Genomic DNA, 18,398 nt, shown 5'->3' on the forward strand with positions numbered 1-18,398 from the left:
ATGATGATTTCAATCCTCTTTGTGCTTCTTGCATTACATATTTCCTCATCAATGACTTGCATTGTATGCATGGATGTGAGCTTGCTTGTTCTTAAATTTTGTGAACTTATTTTGGTTAAGAACTACTTATCTCTCCTTCTCTTTTTTGACTTGTCCGTTCTATTGGCTAGGAATCGATCTAGTCTACCTTCTCGGGCCAGTTTTTCTATGACATTCTTCAGGTCGTAGCACTCATTAGTTGGGTGTCCGTAGATCCTGTGGTATTTGCAGTATTCGGTCCGACTTCCTCCCCTTTTGTGTTTAATGGGCGAGGAGGTGGGATTTTTTTTGTGTTGCATATTTCTCGATAGACATCCACAAGGGATATCCGAAGAGGGGTGTAGTTATGGTATTTCCTGGGCTTCTCTACGGATTGGTCTTCTTTTTTCCTAGACTCTTTATCTTTATCCTGAGGTAGGTAGGAGAATCTAGCTTTGGAGGTTTCTCCTAATCGGGAGTTCTCCTCCATATTGAGGTACTTTTCGGCCCGTTCTTGTACCTCGTTCAGATATGTTGGATGCTTCTTAGATATAGAGTGGCTAAAGGATCCTTCTCATAGGCCGTTGATGAGCCCCATGATGGCTGCCTCTGTAGGGATACTTTGTATGTCAAGGCACGCTCTATTGAATCTTTCCATGTAGCTGCGGAGGCTTTTCTGGTCTCCTTGTTTAATCCCTAGCAGGCTTGGAGCGTGTTTGGCTTTGTCCTTCTGAATGGAGAACCTGGCGAGAAACTTTTTGGCGAGGTCGTCGAAGCTTGTGATCGATCTTGGTAGCAGGTTGTCGAACCACTTTATCGTTGTCTTGGTTAGAGTAGTCAGAAAGGCTTTGCAATGGATCGCATCTGAGGCATCCGTGAGGTACATCCGACTCCTAAAGTTGCTGAGATGATGGCTGGGGTCAAACATACCATCGTACGAGGTCATGTCAGGAGCTTTGAAGTCCTTTGGGACTTTAGCTTTCATGATTTCCTTTGTGAATGGGTCTTGGTCCTTGTGAGGGCTATCTTCGCGGTTGGATCGAGTGGTTTTAGTTTTGAGATCAGCTTCGAGCTTTAGGAGTTTTTCTTCTAGCTCTCGTCGTCGTCTTGTTTCTCTTCGGAAGTCTCGCTCAGCTTCTCGTTGTCGTTCAGCTTCTTGTTCGAGCTGTTTGAGGCGATCCTATTGTTCACGGATGGCATCTAGTAGAATTAGAGTTGAGTTATACCTGGGTGCTCCAATGTATTTATAGTAGTGCTTGATGACCTTCCTCTGAGATAAGTTTGTTATCTTATTTTATCTTTTGTGAGTGAGATCCTTATCTTTTTGGTCGGCCGCCTTCTAGCAGGCGGTGACTCTTTGTTTTGGGCCTCTTTGGGCCTTGTCGTGATTTGTCTGAACTCTTTGTGAGAGTTTGCTACGAGGGGCCGATCTTCGAAGAGGTCGGTCCTTTGTCTTCGCCCAACCTGGGCCTTACAGTTCGGTCCAGGGTATGAACAGAGGCTATATAAACATTGAGATTCAATATACTTTAATATTATTCAATAGCAAAAGTTCCATTCAATTTTGTTCAATTCTCTTGCTGCTCATATTCAAAAACTCTGCATTACTGAAATTCGTCGGTTAAGAATTCCTTCTCGGTAAAGGAGAAATAACCTCGTTGCAAGAATAGTTCTCAACCAACAAGTGATACTCGATCAAAGTTTACAATTTCTAATCTAAACCGAGAGTCTTTCAGCCTCGGGTCGTTCTCCCTAGGAATGCAAATGAAATGTTACGCTTTCGGTTGTTAAAGATGACAAAAGGGATTTTGTAATCAAAGAACAAAAGATTAAAAGAACTAAGAAATAAAAGAACTAAGGAATGACCAAAATTGGAATTAATGCAAGTAAAAGGAAACAAGATCAAAACTAGTGAAAATGCTAAGAATGCAATAAAAGGGGCTTTGACTTGGGAATGAGGATCCAAGGAATCCTATCATTGCCATAACCACAACTATGATAATTATGATGATCAATCTCGCCTAGTCAACCCCAACCATCGAGGAGTAAGTGGTGCACGAATTGTGAATCACACTTTTCACAACTCGTACCACTAACCAGCAAGTGCACTGGGTCGTCCAAGTAATACCTTACGTGAGTAAGGGTCGAATCCCACGGAGATTGTTGGTTTGAAGCAATCTATGGTTATCTTGCAATTCTTAGTCAGGAAGTCAATTTTTATTTATCAGTTGAATTGCGAATAAACAAGAGAGTATGGGTTAAAGGTTACTTGTTATGCAGTAATGGAGAATATGTTGGAGTTTTGGAGAAGCTTTGCCTTCTGAATCTCTGCTTTCCTCTGTCTTCTGATTCACGCACGCACGTCCTTCTATGGCAAGCTGTATGTAGGTGGATCACCGTTGTCAATGGCTACCATCCATCATTCCAGTGAAAAGGGTCCAGGTGCGCTGTCACCGCACGGCTAATCATCTGCAGGTTCTCAGTTGTACCGGAATAGGATTTACTATCCTTTTGTGTCTGTCACTACGCCCAGCACTCGCGAGTTTGAAGTTCGTCACAGTCATCCAATCCCAGAATCCTACTCGGAATACCATAGACAAGTTTTAGACTTTCCGGATTCTCATGAATGCCGCCATCAATCTAGCTTATACCACGGAGAGTCTGATTAAGGAATCTAAGAGATATTTATTCAATCTGATGTAGAACGGAGGTGATTGTCAGACACATGTTCATGGATTGAGGAAGGTGATGAGTGTCACTGATCATCACCTTCTCCATAGTTAGGCGCGAATGGATATCTTAGATAGGAACATGCATGTTTGAATGGAAAACAGAAATACTTGCATTAATTCATCGAGACACAGCAGAGCTCCTCACCCCCAACAATGGAGTTTAGAGACTCATGCCATCAAAGAGTACAAAGTTCAGATCTAAAATGTCATGAGATACAAAATAAGTCTCTAAAAGTTGTTTAAATACTAAACTAGTAGCCTAGGTTTACAAAAAATGAGTAAACTATGATGGGTGGTGCAGAGATCCACTTCTGGGGCCCACTTGGTGTGTGCTGGGGCTGAGACTTAAACAATTCACGTGCATAAGGCTGTTTTGGGCGTTCAACGCCAGGTTTGGATCCATTTTTGGCGTTGAACTCCAACTTTTGATCCTTTTCTGGCGCTAGACGCCGGAATTGGGCAGAGAACTGGCGTTGAACGCCAGTTTACGTCATCTATCCTTGAGCAAAGTATGGACTATTATATATTGCTGGAAAGCCCTGGATGTCTACTTTCCAAAGCAATTGGAAGCGCGTCATTTTGAGTTCTGTAGCTCCAGAAAATCCATTTTGAGTGCAGGGAGGTCAGAATCCAACAACATTAGCAGTCCTTTTTCAGCCTGAATCAGATTTTTGCTCAGCTCCCTCAATTTCAGCCAGAAAAATACCTGAAATTACAGAAAAACATACAACTCATAGTAAAGTCCAGAAATATGAATTTTTCCTAAAAACTAATGGAAATAAACTAAAAACTAACTAGAATATACTAAAAACTATATGAAATTAACCCCAAAAAGCGTATAAAATATCCGCTCATCACAACACCAAACTTAAACTGTTGCTTGTCCTCAAGCAACTAGACAAATAAAATAGAAGACTAATAGGTTGAGAAGCAATAATATCTCAGAGTCTTTGAGTGAAGCTCAGATTCTGATTAGATGAGTGGGACTAGTAGCTTTTTGCTTCCGAACAGTTTTGGCATCTCACTTTATCCATTGAAGCTCAGAGTGATTGGCATCTATAGGAACTTAGAATTCAGATAGTGTTATTGATTCTCCTATTTCAGTATGATGATTCTTGAACACAGTTATTTCATGAGTCTTGGCCGTGGCCCTAAGCACTTTGTTTTCCAGTATTACCACCGGATACATAAATGCCACAGACACATAATTGGGTGAACCTTTTAGATTGTGACTCAGCTTTGCTAAAGTCCCCAATTAGAGGTGTCCAGAGTTCTTAAGGACACTCTTCTTTCTGCTTTGGACCTTGACTTTAACCGCTCAGTCTCAAGTTTTCACTTGACACCTTCACGCCACAAGCACATGGTTAGGGACAGCTCGGTTTAGCCGTTTAGGCCAGGATTTTATTCCCTTAGGCCCTCCTATCCACTGATGCTCAAAGCCTTGGGATCCTTTTTATTACCCTTGCCTTTTGGTTTTAAGGGCTATTGGCTTTTTTTTTTGCTGCTTTTTCTTGCTTCAAGAATCATTTTTATGATTTTTCAGATTATCAATAACATGTCTCATGTTCATCATTCTTTCAAGAGCCAACATATTTAAGAGTCTTAAACAACAAATTCAAAAGACATATGCACTGTTCAAGCATTCATTCAGAAGACAGAAAGTATTGCCACCACATGTAACTAATTAGAATTTCTCTTATTAAAACTCGAAATTTTATTGCCTCTTATTCAAAAGATCTACTATTTTATTCATGTTTGCTGATGATGAGAAAAATAAACTATGGCTTAATTGGAGATAAAATCAAAATAGATACTAATTACTACTATATGATTCCTAAGGTGAACTTCTATAATGACACTATCACAGAGTTAAAGCAGAAATTGGAATTTAACAACCTTTATTCTGGGAAGTGGGTGTTCCTCTGATCTGTGGGGTGCTTGGTCCTTCAAGAGATAACTTCTGGCGTTTCAATTCCCTTAAGTCACGCCCTTGCTCCTCTTGTTCTTTAAACATATAGGTAAGAATTTGACTGTGTTCCTTCTGTTCTTTTATTATTTGTTCCATAGCTTCCCGTATCTTGGTAATAGATGTCTCAAGATACTTCCAGTATTCAGATTGAGGGATTTCTGGGAGAAATTCCTGTGTTTTCTTCTTGGTGGGATCATCATGTGCTTGTTGTTTTTCCATTGATGCTTTGGTGATTGGTTTCTCAACTGAGATATACTCAGTTATTCCCATCCTTACTCCAGCGTCCTTGCAGAGCAGAGAAATCACGCTTGGATAAGCCAACCTGGCCTCTTTAGAAATTTTGTTAGCAATTTTGTAGAGTCCAGCTGAGATTAGCTGATGAACTTTCACTTCTTTTCCCATCATGATGCAATGGATCATCACTGCTCTTTTAATAGTGACTTCAGAACGGTTGCTAGTGGGCAATAGAGAATGCCCAATGAAGTCCAGCCATCTTCTGGTGACTGGTTTGAGATCTTCTCTCTTGAGTTGATTTGGGACACCCTTTGTGTTGGTGGTCCACCTGGCTCCAGGGATACATATGTCCTCTAGAATCTTATCCAGGCCCTTGTCTGTTCTCATCATTCTCCTGTTGAAGGAGTCTGGATTATCTTTCAGCTGAGGTAGCTTTAAGATCTCCCTGATCCTGTTAGGGTGGGTATGAACAATCTTTCCTCTGACCACGGTCCGATAGTCATAGAAAGCAGTCCCAGATAGTTTCTGCTTATCAGTTTGCCACATATTAGCATAGAACTCCTGAACCATGTTCCTCCCTACTTTCGTTTCAGGATTAGCTAGGACTTCCCAGTTCCTGATTCGAATTTGCTCCTGGATCTCCGGATATTCATCTTCTTTCAGATCGAATCTAACTTCCGGGATCACTGATCTCAGACCCATTATTTTGTTATAATGGTCTGAATGTTCTTTAGATAAGAACTTCCCTTGATTCCAAAGTGGTTTTGGAACGCTCTCTTTCTTGCCTCTTGGAGTGGGTTGTTTTCCTTTAGGAGCCATGATCTTAGTGATCGCGGATAAACACACCAAACTTAGAGGTTTGCTTGTCCTCAAGCAAAAGAAAAGAAAGGAGAGGGATAGAAGGAGAGCTAGGTGCAATTGTTGATGGAGGAGTGTGGAGGCCAAACCCATATATAAAGGGAGGGGGGTGGGTTCGAAAATTTTGAAAAGATATGATAAAAAGATTGATTTGGAAAAGATAAGATAGAAGATATGATAAGAGAGGATATAGTTTAAAATTGAAAAGATATGAAAGATTTTTGAAAAAGATAAATCTAGATTTTGAAAAAGATAATGTGGAGATTTAAAAAAAAGATATTAGTTGAAAAAAATTAGATTTGTTTTGAAAATTTGAAAAAGAGTTGGATTGAATTTGCAAAAGAGGGTTGGTGCTTATGGATTAAGATATATTTGATATTTTTAAGGTAGGGTTTTTAGAAATTAGGGATTTTAGAAATCAGGGTTCTTAACATGTTTATGCAAGAAATCATGAATTGAAGTGTAAAAATTAAGATTAGAATGAAAAAATATGAAGAAAAATGAATTTACCTCCTCCCCATCATCCTGGCGTTTGAACGCCCAAACATTGCCTGTTTTGGGCGTTCAACGCCCAAATGCTGTTCTCCTAGGCGTTCAACGCCCAGTTGTTGCCCTTTTCTGGCGTTGAACGCCAGATTGCTATCCTTACTGGCGTTCAACGCCCACTGGCTGCCCCTTTTGGGCGCTGAACGCCCAAAATAGGCCATTGCTGGCGTTTTCTTGCCAGTGAGCTCTTTTTCTCTGTTTTGTGTGCAGATTCCTTCTGTAACCCTATGAACTTATGCAATTGATTCTTTACCTTGTTATCAATGAACTCTATATAAACAAATAAAAATAAAAATAGGGCAAAATGCTTAGAGGATTGATGCCCCATGGCTGGGTTGCCTCCCAGCAAGCGCTTTTTTATTGTCTTTAGCTGGACCTTGCTGAGCTTTTAATCTAGCTTCAGCCTTGAGCACTCTTGCTCAACGTTGCCTTCAAGATAGTGCTTGATTCTTTGTCCATTGAAAATGAACTTCTTATCAGAATCAATATCCTGAAGCTCCACATAACCATATGGTGATACACTTGTAATCACGTATGGTCCCCTCCACCGGGATTTCAATTTCCCGGGGAATAGCCTGAGTCTAGAGTTAAACAGCAGAACCTTCTGTCCTGGTTCAAAGATTCTAGATGACAGCTTTCTGTCATGCCACTTTTTTTATTTCTCTTTATAAAGCTTGGCATTTTCGAAAGCTGTGAATCTGAATTCCTCTAGCTCATTTAACTGGAGCAATCTTTTTTCTCCTGCTAACTTGGCATCAAAGTTTAGGAATCTGGTTGCCCAGTAGGCTTTATGTTCCAGTTCCACGGGCAGGTGACATGCCTTACCATACACAAGTTGGTATGGAGAGGTCCCTATAGGGGTCTTGAATGCTGTTCTGTAAGCCCACAGAGCATCATCCAAGCTCCGTGCCCAATCCTTTCTACGGGTACTTACTGTCCGTTCTAGGATTCTCTTTAATTCTCTGTTAGAGACTTCAGCTTGCCCATTAGTTTGTGGATGATATGGAGTAGCCACCTTATGGCGAATTCCATACCGAACTATGGCAGAGTAAAGCTGTTTATTGCAGAAGTGAGTGCCCCCATCACTGATGAGTACTCTAGGGACACCAAACCTGCTAAAGATATGTTTCTGGAGGAACTTCAGCACTATTTTAGTATCATTGGTGGGTGTGGCAATGGCCTCAACCCATTTTGATACATAGTCAACTGCCACCAGAATATAAGTGTTTGAGTATGATGGTGGGAAAGGTCCCATGAAGTCAATTCCCCATACGTCAAACAACTCAATTTCCAAGATTCCTTGTTGAGGCATGGCGTAACCATGAGGCAGATTACCAGCTCTTTGGCAACTGTCACAGTTACGTACAAGCTCTCGGGAATCTTTATAGAGTGTGGGCCAATAGAAGCCACATTGGAGGACCTTGGTGGCTGTTCGCTCACCTCCGAAATGGCCTCCATATTGAGATCCATGGCAATGCCACAGGATCCTTTGTGCTTCTTCTCTAGGCACACACCTACGGATTATTCCGTCTGCACATCTGATGAGATATTTTGGAGGAAAATTAAATCTCTCCCAAAACACACAAATCTAACCGGCAAGTGTACCGGGTCGTATCAAGTAATAAAAACTCACGGGAGTGAGGTCGATCCCACAGGGATTGAAGGATTGAGCAATTTTAGCTTAGTGGTTGATTTAGTCAAGCGAATCAAGATTTGGTTGATGGTTTTGTGACTTGCAGAATTAAATTGCATTGAAGTAAAAAGAACAAGAAATAAATTGCTGAAACATAAAGGACAAGAAATTAAATAGCAGAAACTTAAAGTGCAAGAAATGTAAATTACGGAATCTTAAAGTGCAAGAAATGTAAACAGCTGGAATTGTAAAGGGAATTGGGGAATGGATTTGCAGAATTTAAACAAAAAAAAGTTGAATTGCATTAAACAGAAGAGGGAAAGGGAATTGGGATTGAAACGGATCTTGAAGCAGTAAAGTAAATGAACATTAAAAGCAAGAAACAGAGAATATAAAATTGAGATCTCAGGGCCCAGAGACTAGAAAACCAAGTCTAGATCTCAATGCCTTCCTAGATCCAACAAGAACAATTGCAAGGAAAATGTAAATTGCAGAGAAAAGAGATGAAGAGCAATTAACCGGAAATGAAATTCAATTAACAGTAAAGAAACAGAGAGATCCAAGATTGAGATTGAAACAGAATTTCTTCAATTCTCCAATCCAAGATCCAAGACAAGTGTAAATGAAATTGAAAGCAATGAAAACAAAGAAATTCAAGTTCACTTAATAACAAAAGCTCTCCGAAAACTATTATGAAAATTCCAAAAGGAAAGCTCCCCGAAGAACTTGAATTCTATCCTATTTATACACTTTCTTCAAATGATCTTCAAGCCTTGAGTTGGGCCTTTGCTCTTGGTGGAATTGGGTTGAAAGAGGCCTTGGTTGATTGCTCTTGAAGTTTGGAGAAGAACCGAAGTGAACCAATTGAACCGGTTTTGAGGTTAGCAAAAGTTGGACCAAAAGTTTGAGCCAAAGTTAGGGGTCTAACTTTGACCCTAACGTTGGCAATGCCTTGGTTGCTAGTGGCGCCAACGTTAGCCTCCAAGTTAGGGGGCTAACGTTGGCGCAAACGTTGGCTCCTTCCCCATTGTAATTCATGTGCCAACGTTAGCCTCCAAGTTAGGGGGCTAACGTTGGCGCAAACGTTGGTGCCCAGGGGAGAAATTCTCAAGTTCCAACGTTAGCCTCCAAGTTAGGGGGCTAACGTTGGGGCTAACTTTTGCTCCTCTTCCTTGAATATTCATGTGCCAACGTTAGCCTCCAAGTTAGGGGGCTAACGTTGGCGCAAACGTTGGATGGCCAGGGAGGAATTCATGTGCCAACGTTAGCCTCCAAGTTAGGGGGCTAACGTTGGGTCCAACTTTTCAACCAAAAGTTTGTGCAAAAGTTTGATGCTAACTTTAGGTCCAGCTTCTTGCTTCCTGGTTCAATTTCACTTATTCCATTGTCCTCTCTTCACTCCTAGCCATTCCTTCTTGCTTCAACCTTTCTCCAAGCTTTCTTCACCTATCATTAATCAACCAAACTCATCAAAGCTATGCTCAAAATCATGAGATATTCATTCTTTCATAATATGCAACAAATATAACATAAAACCTCATGAAATGGCATGAATTCATATATGGTTGATTCAATTAAGGGAAACATGAAAATCTACTCAATTAGCTTGCTTGTAGCTCAAGAAAGTGCATAATTCAAATGAAAACAAAAGAAAAAGACTAGCTAAAATAGGCTAGGATGACTTGTCATCACAACACCAAACTTAAAGCTTGCTTGTCCCCAAGCAAGAAAAGATTTATTGAGAAGAAAGAATGAAATAGAAGATGATGTTCATGCTAGCAGAGTATTATTGATAGTTCATGGGGTTTTGTGTGGATACGCCAATACTCACTTCTTATTGACTCCTAGGCCTAGAAAGTCTCCTTCAAGCTTCAAGTGACATACTGCTATGACCTCTCATTATTCCTTTATCCTTGGCTATTACTTTGTTCATAAGCTTTATTTGAGTGTCATGTGTAGCAAGTTCATTTTCTTTTCTTTATACTTGACACATTATTCACCATAGACACTTGGCTCACATTCCTTCTTAAAATATTGATGCCCAGCACCTCTTTGGGTTACTAAATGCCTTGTAGTTAGGTTGCTCTTGATAATGGACTTTCAGCTGATGATCCCGAATTAGTTAACCCAAGTCATCGAGTGTTGAGGCACTCCTAAGAGCTTACTAATCCAAGCAGATCCTAGTACAAAGACATCACAGGCATATATTTCAAAGTTCAAGCTATTGGTGTCCAGCTTTGTTTCTTTTTGTTTTTCTTTTATTCTGCCACTTTTTGGCTATCTCTTTTCTTTCCTTCTTTTTGTTTTTCTTTCTAACCAAGGAATTTAATTCAATTGAGATTCATAGACAGTAGGCCACTATTTACTTAGAAGGAGATATCCTGGCTCTTTATTCATTCAAAAGTGAGCCATTATACAATCACACACATACCACCACTTACTTTTATTCTACTTCTATCTAACAGAAACCATTTTACTTCACATTCAAACTATTCTTTTATTGAATTAAAAGATGCAGGGGACAACACATGCTTCTTGTAAAGTGAAAATAAACACACAAGCACACACATAAACTAGCCTACTTGTTCTAAGGGAAGTTTGAATCTGTTTGAACTAAATGAACACTTTATCAAGACATCAATCAAAAATATTTCCCAACAGTAAAGGTTAAGTATAGATACAACCTATTGGTGTGCATTTCTTTTGTTCTCCTTTCTGTTGTGCCCCTTTTTGAGTCTTTATGCATGGGACCTTCAATTGGTGGTTAATTCCCACTTAATTCCTTGCTACTTCTTCTGATTCAACAGGTTAACTCTGGGCAAACTTTTGTGTCCTTGCTAAAGGTTAAGATATTGGGACTAAACAAAAATAGTTAAGTTGTTGAATAATCTGTTTGATTGCTTGGAACTAGCAATGTGCAAGAAGTTAGAATGAAGTTTTGGTGGAACACCAAACTTAGCATCTTGCATTCTCCCTTCGATTGTTTTTGGTGTGCAACACCAAACTTAGCTTCTTGCAATACATAGCAGTTATCCAACACTCTTATTGAAAAAGTTATGAAAAGAAAACTACCTCCGGTTGGGTTGCCTCCCAACAAGCGCTCTTTTATTGTCACTAGCTTGACATCTTTCAATTCTTTTTAAGAGGGCTGGAGGTGTTGAACCTCTTTTTCCTTATCCAATTGTCCTCCCAAATACAGCTTTGCTCTGTGACCATTTGTTGTGAATTGATTCTTTGTTGCCTCATCTAGCAGTTCAATACTCCCATAGGGAAAAACCTTTGTCACCAAGTATGGGCCAGTCCATTTAGACTTCAGTTTGCCAGGGAAAATTTTAAGCCTCGAATTATACAGGAGCACTTGCTGTCCTGGCTTGAATTCCTTCTTTGTGATCTTCTTGTCATGCCACTTCTTAGCTTTCTCCTTGTATATCTTCGCACTTTCATAAGCCTCTAGTCTAAATTCATCCAACTCATTTAGTTGTAACAACCTTTTTTCTCCTGCAGCTTGGGGATCAAGGTTGAGGAGTTTAGTGGCCCAAAAAGCTCTGTGTTCAAGCTCTACAGGGAGGTGGCAGGATTTGCCATACAGTAGCTGAAAGGGTGATTTGCCAATAGGAGTTTTAAAAGCTGTCCTATAAGCCCACAATGCATCCTCTAGCTTTCTAGCCCAATCTTTTCTTGTGATTCCCACTGTTTTCTCTAGGATCTTCTTTAATTCTCTATTTGCAAGTTCAGCTTGGCCATTAGTCTGAGGATGGTAAGGTGTGGCTACTTTGTGAATTACTCCATATTTGTGAAGGAGTTTCTCCATTTGTTTGTTGCAAAAGTGACTACCACCATCACTAATAAGACCTTTGGGTACTCCATACCTAGTGAAGATGTGCTTTTTAAGGAATTGGAGGACGATCTGTGCATCACAGGTGGTTGTGGCTATGGCTTCCACCCACTTTGAGACATACTCCACTGCTACCAGGATGTATCTAAAAGAATAGGAAGGAGGAAAAGGCCCCATGAAATCAATTCCCTATAGATCGAACAATTCTAATTCTAAGATAAAGTTTTGAGGCATCTCATTCCTTCTTGTTAATCCTCCTGCTTTCTGGCATTCATTACATTGGTGTACATATTCTCTGGCATCCTTGAAGATAGTTGGCCAATAGAAGCCACTCTGCAATATTTTTGCGGCTGTTTTTTCTGGGCCAAAGTGTCCACCATAAGCTGAACCATGACAATGCCACAAGATGTCCCTCACTTCACTTTCAGGAATACACCTTCTGATCACTCCATCAGAGCATCTCTTGAATAAGAAGGGTTCATCCCATGAAAATTTCCTTGCTTCGTTGATCAACTTTTTCACTTGTTGCTTAGAGAATTCTTGCGGTATCTTCCTTCCCACTTTGTAATTTGCTATGTCAGCAAACCAAGGTGCTTGCTGGATCTGCAGAAGGTGCTCATCTGGGAAGCTTTCATTTATGGGCTGGGATGCTTTTTGACTTGTTTCATGTGGTAGCCTTGACAGATGATCAGCGACCTAATTTTCAGTGCCCTTCCTATCTCTTATCTCAATGTCAAATTCTTGTAGGAGCAGTATCCACCTGATGAGTCTTGGTTTAGCATCCTGTTTTGACATCAAATACTTAAGTGCAGCATGATCAGTGTAAACCACAACTTTTGATCCTATCAGATATGATCTAAACTTATCAAATGCATAGACTACAGCTAGCAACTCTTTTTCTGTTGTAGTGTAATTTCTTTGGGCCTCATTCAACACTTTACTTGCATAATATATGACATGATGCAAATTTTCCTTCTTTTGCCCAAGTACAGCACCAATTGCAATGTCACTTGCATCACACATGAGTTCAAAAGGTAATTCCCAATCTGGAGGTGTGATGATTGGTGCTGTTGTGAGTTTATTTTTTAAAGTTTCAAATGCATGATGGCAGTTTTCATCAAAAACAAAAGGGGTATCAAGCATTAACAGATTACTTAAAGGTTTGGCTATTTTTGAAAAGTCCTTGATAAACCTTCTGTAAAATCCGGCATGCCCCAAGAAACTTCTAACAGATTTCACATTAATTGGTGGAGGGAGTTTTTCTATAATCTCAACCTTTGCTTTATCAACCTCTATCCCTTTTCTTGAAACTTTATGGCCAAGAACAATCCCTTCGGGTACCATGAAATGGCATTTCTCCCAGTTTAAAACCAAATTAGTTTCTTGGAACCGTTTCAAGACAAGAGTTAAATGGTTTAGGCAAGCATTGAAATTATCACCAAAAACAGAGAAGTCATCCATGAAGACTTCTAAAAATTTTTCGACCATATCAGAAAAAATGGAGAGCATACACCTTTGAAATGTGGCAGGGGCGTTGCAGAGCCCAAAAGGCATCCTCCTATATGCAAAAACTCCAAATGGACATGTAAAGGCAGTTTTCTCTTGGTCCTTGGGGTCCACCACGATTTGATTATACCCAGAATATCCGTCCAAAAAGCAGTAATAGGCATGGCCGGCTAACCTTTCCAGCATCTGATCAATGAATGGGAGAGGAAAATGATCCTTCCTGGTGGCATCATTCAATCTTCTATAGTCTATGCACATCCTCCACCTAGTCACTGTTCTAGTAGGGATCAACTCATTCTTCTCATTAGTGATGACCGTCATCCCTCCCTTCTTTGGCACAACTTGAACCGGACTTACCCATGGGCTGTCAGATATTGGGAAGATTATCCCTGCATTCCACAACTTCATTACTTCCTTCTGGACAACTTCCTTCATTGTAGGATTTAGCCTTCTTTGCGGTTGAACCACTGGTTTGGAATTATCTTCCAAGAGGATCTTATGCATACATACTGCAGGGCTGATTCCCTTCAGGTCATCAATGGTCCATCCTAAAGCATCCTTATGAGCTTTGAGTACGTCAAGAAGTTCTCCTTCTTCCTTCTTTGTCAGGGATGAATTAATGATTACTGGGAAGCTCTCCGATGTGTCAAGGAATGCATATTTGAGATGGGTGGGTAAAGGTTTCAGTTCTTGTTTTCGCACATCTTTATTGCTATCTTGTCTTTCATCTTGCTCAGTGAAGGTCTCAGCCACTTGTTCCTCTGTTGCCCCTTGATTTCCTTTTTGCTCTTGAAAATTTTCTTCCACTGTTTCTTCCATTAAACTGTCTATCATATCCACTCTTACGTAATCCTCTTGCTCAGGAGCGTTTTGCATTGATTTGAACACATTTATGATCATTTGTTCATTATGGACCCTGAAGGTCATTTCTCCTTTTTCTACATCAATGATTGCCCTTGCTGTGTGTAGAAATGGCCTTCCCAGAATGATTGAGTCATTTCCTTCTTCTTCAGTGTCCAAAATTACAAAGTCTGCTGGGAAAATAAACTCCCCAACCTTCACCAACAGATTCTCCACAATTCCATTGGGTGTCTTGGTTGATCTGTCAGCCATGACTAGTGACATCCTGGTGGGTTTAAGTTCTTCTATGGCAAGTTTTCTCATCATTGAGAGAGGCATTAAATTGATGCTGGCACCCAGGTCACAGAGAGCCTTGTTGAGAATTATCTTGCCAATAGTGCATGAGACTACAAAGCTTCCTGGATCCTTAAGTTTTGGTGGAATACCCCGTTGAATTACAGCACTACATTCCTCGGTGAGTAATATGGTTTCCCTTTCAAGCCAACTTCTTTTCTTGTTGATAAGATCCTTCAGAAACTTGGAATATAGAGGCATTTGCTCAAGTGCTTCAGCCAAGGGGATATTGATTTCCAGCTTCTTAAAGATCTCAAGGAATTTGTGAAAATGCTGGTCTTTAACCTCTTTGTTGAACCTCTGGGGATATGGTAATGGAGGTGTGATGCTCTTTCCTATTTGCTGCTGCCCCTGAGCCACTTCCTTTGAGCTATGTGGCTGGTTGTCCTTTTCTTTGAGTTTCTCAGTGTCTTTGTTTGGCATCACAACTTGCTCCTTAGCCTCATCTGCCTTTGTTTGCTTCTCATCCTCCGTTGGTTCTTTGATGTTCTCTGCTTGCTTCCTTGTAGTGTCATTGTTGCTTATCAATGTTCTCCCACTCCTTAATTGTATTGCCTTGCATTCCTCCTTGGGATTTGGAATTGTGTCACTGGGCAGTGAGTTTGAAGGTCTCTCAACAGATACATGCTTGGAGAGTTGCCCCATCTGTCTCTCTAGGCTCTTCAGGGAGGCTTCCTGATTCTTGGCTACCATTTCCTGGTGTTTCAGCATTTTGTCTATCATGGCCTCCAAGTGAGTGATTCTTTGGGCTTCAGGTGATATTTGAGGTGGGTTATGAGATGTGGGTGGTGGATGGTAGGCATTTTGGTTGGTTGGTTGGTTATTAGATTGGTATTGGTTGATGTTGGGGTAATTGTTTTGAGGTTTTCTGTAGGGGTTTTGGTTAGTCTGCTGCTGGTTGTGATTTTGGTTGCTTCTTGGGTTGTGTTGGTTTGAGTTCCTTTGCCATGGTTGTTGGTTTTGGGCATGGTTATCTCCCCATCTGAGGTTTGGGTGGTTCTTCCAGGATGGATTGTATGTATCACCATACATTTCATTTGGTCCTTGGTTGTGCATATACTGTACTTGCTCTTGTTGTTATTCTTCTTGAGTTTCTTCACTCTGTCCCCATGTGGTTGATGGTTGGCTAGTGTTGACTGCTGCAACTTAGAGACTATCAATTCTCTTGGCCATTTGCTCAAATTGTTGCTGAATTTGCTGCTGCATCATCTTGTTTTGAGCTAGGATTGAATCCACTCCTTCTAGCTCCATTACTCCTCTCCTTTGTGATGGTTGGCGGCCTCTTTGATGAGCAAAGAAATATTGGTTGTTGGACACCATATCAATGAGTTCTTGAGCCTCTTCTGCAGTTTTCATGAGTTGCAAGGAACCTCCAGCTGAATGATCCAAAGCTTCCTAAGATTTCAGTGTTAAGCCTTCATAGAAGTTTTGAAGCTTCTCCCACTCATTAAACATAGCAGGGGGACATTTCCTGATTAGAGCCTTGTACCTCTCCCATGCCTCATAGATGGGTTCGGCCTCCATTTGTGTAAATGTTTGTACCTCAGCCTTTAACCTTATAATCCTCTGAGGTGGATAAAATTTGGCAAGGAATTTAGTTACCAAATCATCCCAGTTGTTGATGCTGTCCCTTGGAAACGATTCCAACTATTGAGTGGCCTTGTCCCTGAGAGAAAATGGGAATAGCATCAGTTTGTAACTGTCAGGGGGCACTCCATTAGTTTTGACAGTGTTGCATATCCTCAAGAAAGTGGATAAATGTTGGTGTGGGTCCTCAAGTGGTCCTCCACCAAAAGAGCAGTTGTTCTGAACCAAAGTGATGAGTTGTGGCTTGAGTTCAAAGTTGTTAGCATTGACATTTGGAGCCAAGATGCTGCTCCCACAATGTCTAGGATTTGCAAAGGTATAGGAAGCCAAAACTCTCCTCTGGGGTGGGTTGCCATTGTTGTTGTCTTCCCCACCTGGTGGATTGGTTAAATGTTCCTCCATCTCTTGGAATTCTTCGTCTGATTCCTCTTCTCCAACAATATTTTTTCCTCTTTCAGCTCTTCTTAACCTCCTGAGAGTTCTTTCGTCTTGTTCATGAAAATTGAGTATGGTTCTTCTTGTACCTGACATACAAGCAGAGCATGAGGAATGCACAAAACCAGTGACACTTCAATTTACTGCCAGATTAAAGTGTTAGTTAGTTTAAGAAAAAAATCAAACAGTTAGTGGGTTAATCAAAATTAAAGAAAAAATGCTTGATCTAGATTACCACTTCACTTAATCATTGTCAATCTAATCAATCCCCGGCAACGGCGCCAAAAACTTGATGAGATATTTTGGAGGAAAATTAAATCTCTCCCAAAACACACAAATCTAACCGGCAAGTGTATCGGGTCGTATCAAGTAATAAAAACTCACGGGAGTGAGGTCGATCCCACAGGGATTGAAGGATTGAGCAATTTTAGCTTAGTGGTTGATTTAGTCAAGCGAATCAAGATTTGGTTGATGGTTTTGTGACTTGCAGAATTAAATTGCATTGAAGTAAAAAGAACAAGAAATAAATTGCTGAAACATAAAGGACAAGAAATTAAATAGCAGAAACTTGAAGTGCAAGAAATGTAAATTACAGAATCTTAAAGTGCAAGAAATGTAAACAGCTGGAATTGTAAAGGGAATTGGGGAATAGATTTGCAGAATTTAAACAAAGAAAAGTTGAATTGCATTAAACAGAAGAGGGAAAGGGAATTGGGATTGAAACGGATCTTGAAGCAGTAAAGTAAATGAACATTAAAAGCAAGAAACAGAGAATATAAAATTGAGATCTCAGGGCCCAGAGACTATAAAACCAAGTCTAGATCTCAATGCCTTCCTAGATCCAACAAGAACAATTGCAAGGAAAATGTAAATTGCAGAGAAAAGAGATGAAGAGCAATTAACCGGAAATGAAATTCAATTAACAGTAAAGAAACAGAGAGATCCAAGATTGAGATTGAAACAGAATTTCTTCAATTCTCCAATCCAAGATCCAAGACAAGTGTAAATGAAATTGAAAGCAATGAAAACAAAGAAATTCAAGTTCACTTAATAACAAAAGCTCTCCGAAAACTATTATGAAAATTCCAAAAGGAAAGCTCCCCGAAGAACTTGAATTCTATCCTATTTATACACTTTCTTCAAATGATCTTCAAGCCTTGAGTTGGGCCTTTGCTCTTGGTGGAATTGGGTTGAAAGAGGCCTTGGTTGATTGCTCTTGAAGTTTGGAGAAGAACCGAAGTGAACCAATTGAACCGGTTTTGAGGTTAGCAAAAGTTGGACCAAAAGTTTGAGCCAAAGTTAGGGGTCTAACTTTGGCTCCAACTTTTCATAGCAGCAAACACATTTTTCTGGTATGCACGTTGGTGCCAACGTTAGGGGTCTAACTTTGACCCTAACATTGGCAATGCCTTGGTTGCTAGTGGCGCCAACGTTAGCCTCCAAGTTAGGGGGCTAACGTTGGCGCAAACGTTGGCTCCTTCCCCATTGTAATTCATGTGCCAACGTTAGCCTCCAAGTTAGGGGGCTAATGTTGGCGCAAACGTTGGTGCCCAGGGGAGAAATTCTCAAGTTCCAACGTTAGCCTCCAAGTTAGGGGGCTAACGTTGGGGCTAACTTTTCAACCAAAAGTTTGTGCAAAAGTTTGATGCTAACTTTAGGTCCAGCTTCTTGCTTCCTGGTTCAATTTCACTTATTCCATTGTCCTCTCTTCACTCCTAGCCATTCCTTCTTGCTTCAACCTTTCTCCAAGCTTTCTTCACCTATCATTAATCAACCAAACTCATCAAAGCTATGCTCAAAATCATGAGATATTCATTCTTTCATAATATGCAACAAATATAACATAAAACC

General features: G+C 40.4%; 1 protein-coding gene across 1 annotated transcript; it reads right to left on the minus strand.

Moving 5' to 3' along the window:
- Positions 1-592: 592 nt before the first annotated feature.
- Positions 593-964, minus strand: LOC107646662 (uncharacterized). Its single transcript, XM_016350831.1, has one exon. The coding sequence runs from the start codon at positions 962-964 to the stop codon at positions 593-595; it is 372 nt and encodes a 123-aa protein (XP_016206317.1).
- Positions 965-18,398: the final 17,434 nt, after the last annotated feature.

Source organism: Arachis ipaensis, chromosome B6 (genome assembly GCF_059453495.1).
Source record: "Arachis ipaensis isolate K30076 ecotype BB chromosome B6, ASM5945349v1, whole genome shotgun sequence".
Classification (NCBI taxonomy): Eukaryota; Viridiplantae; Streptophyta; class Magnoliopsida; order Fabales; family Fabaceae; genus Arachis; species Arachis ipaensis.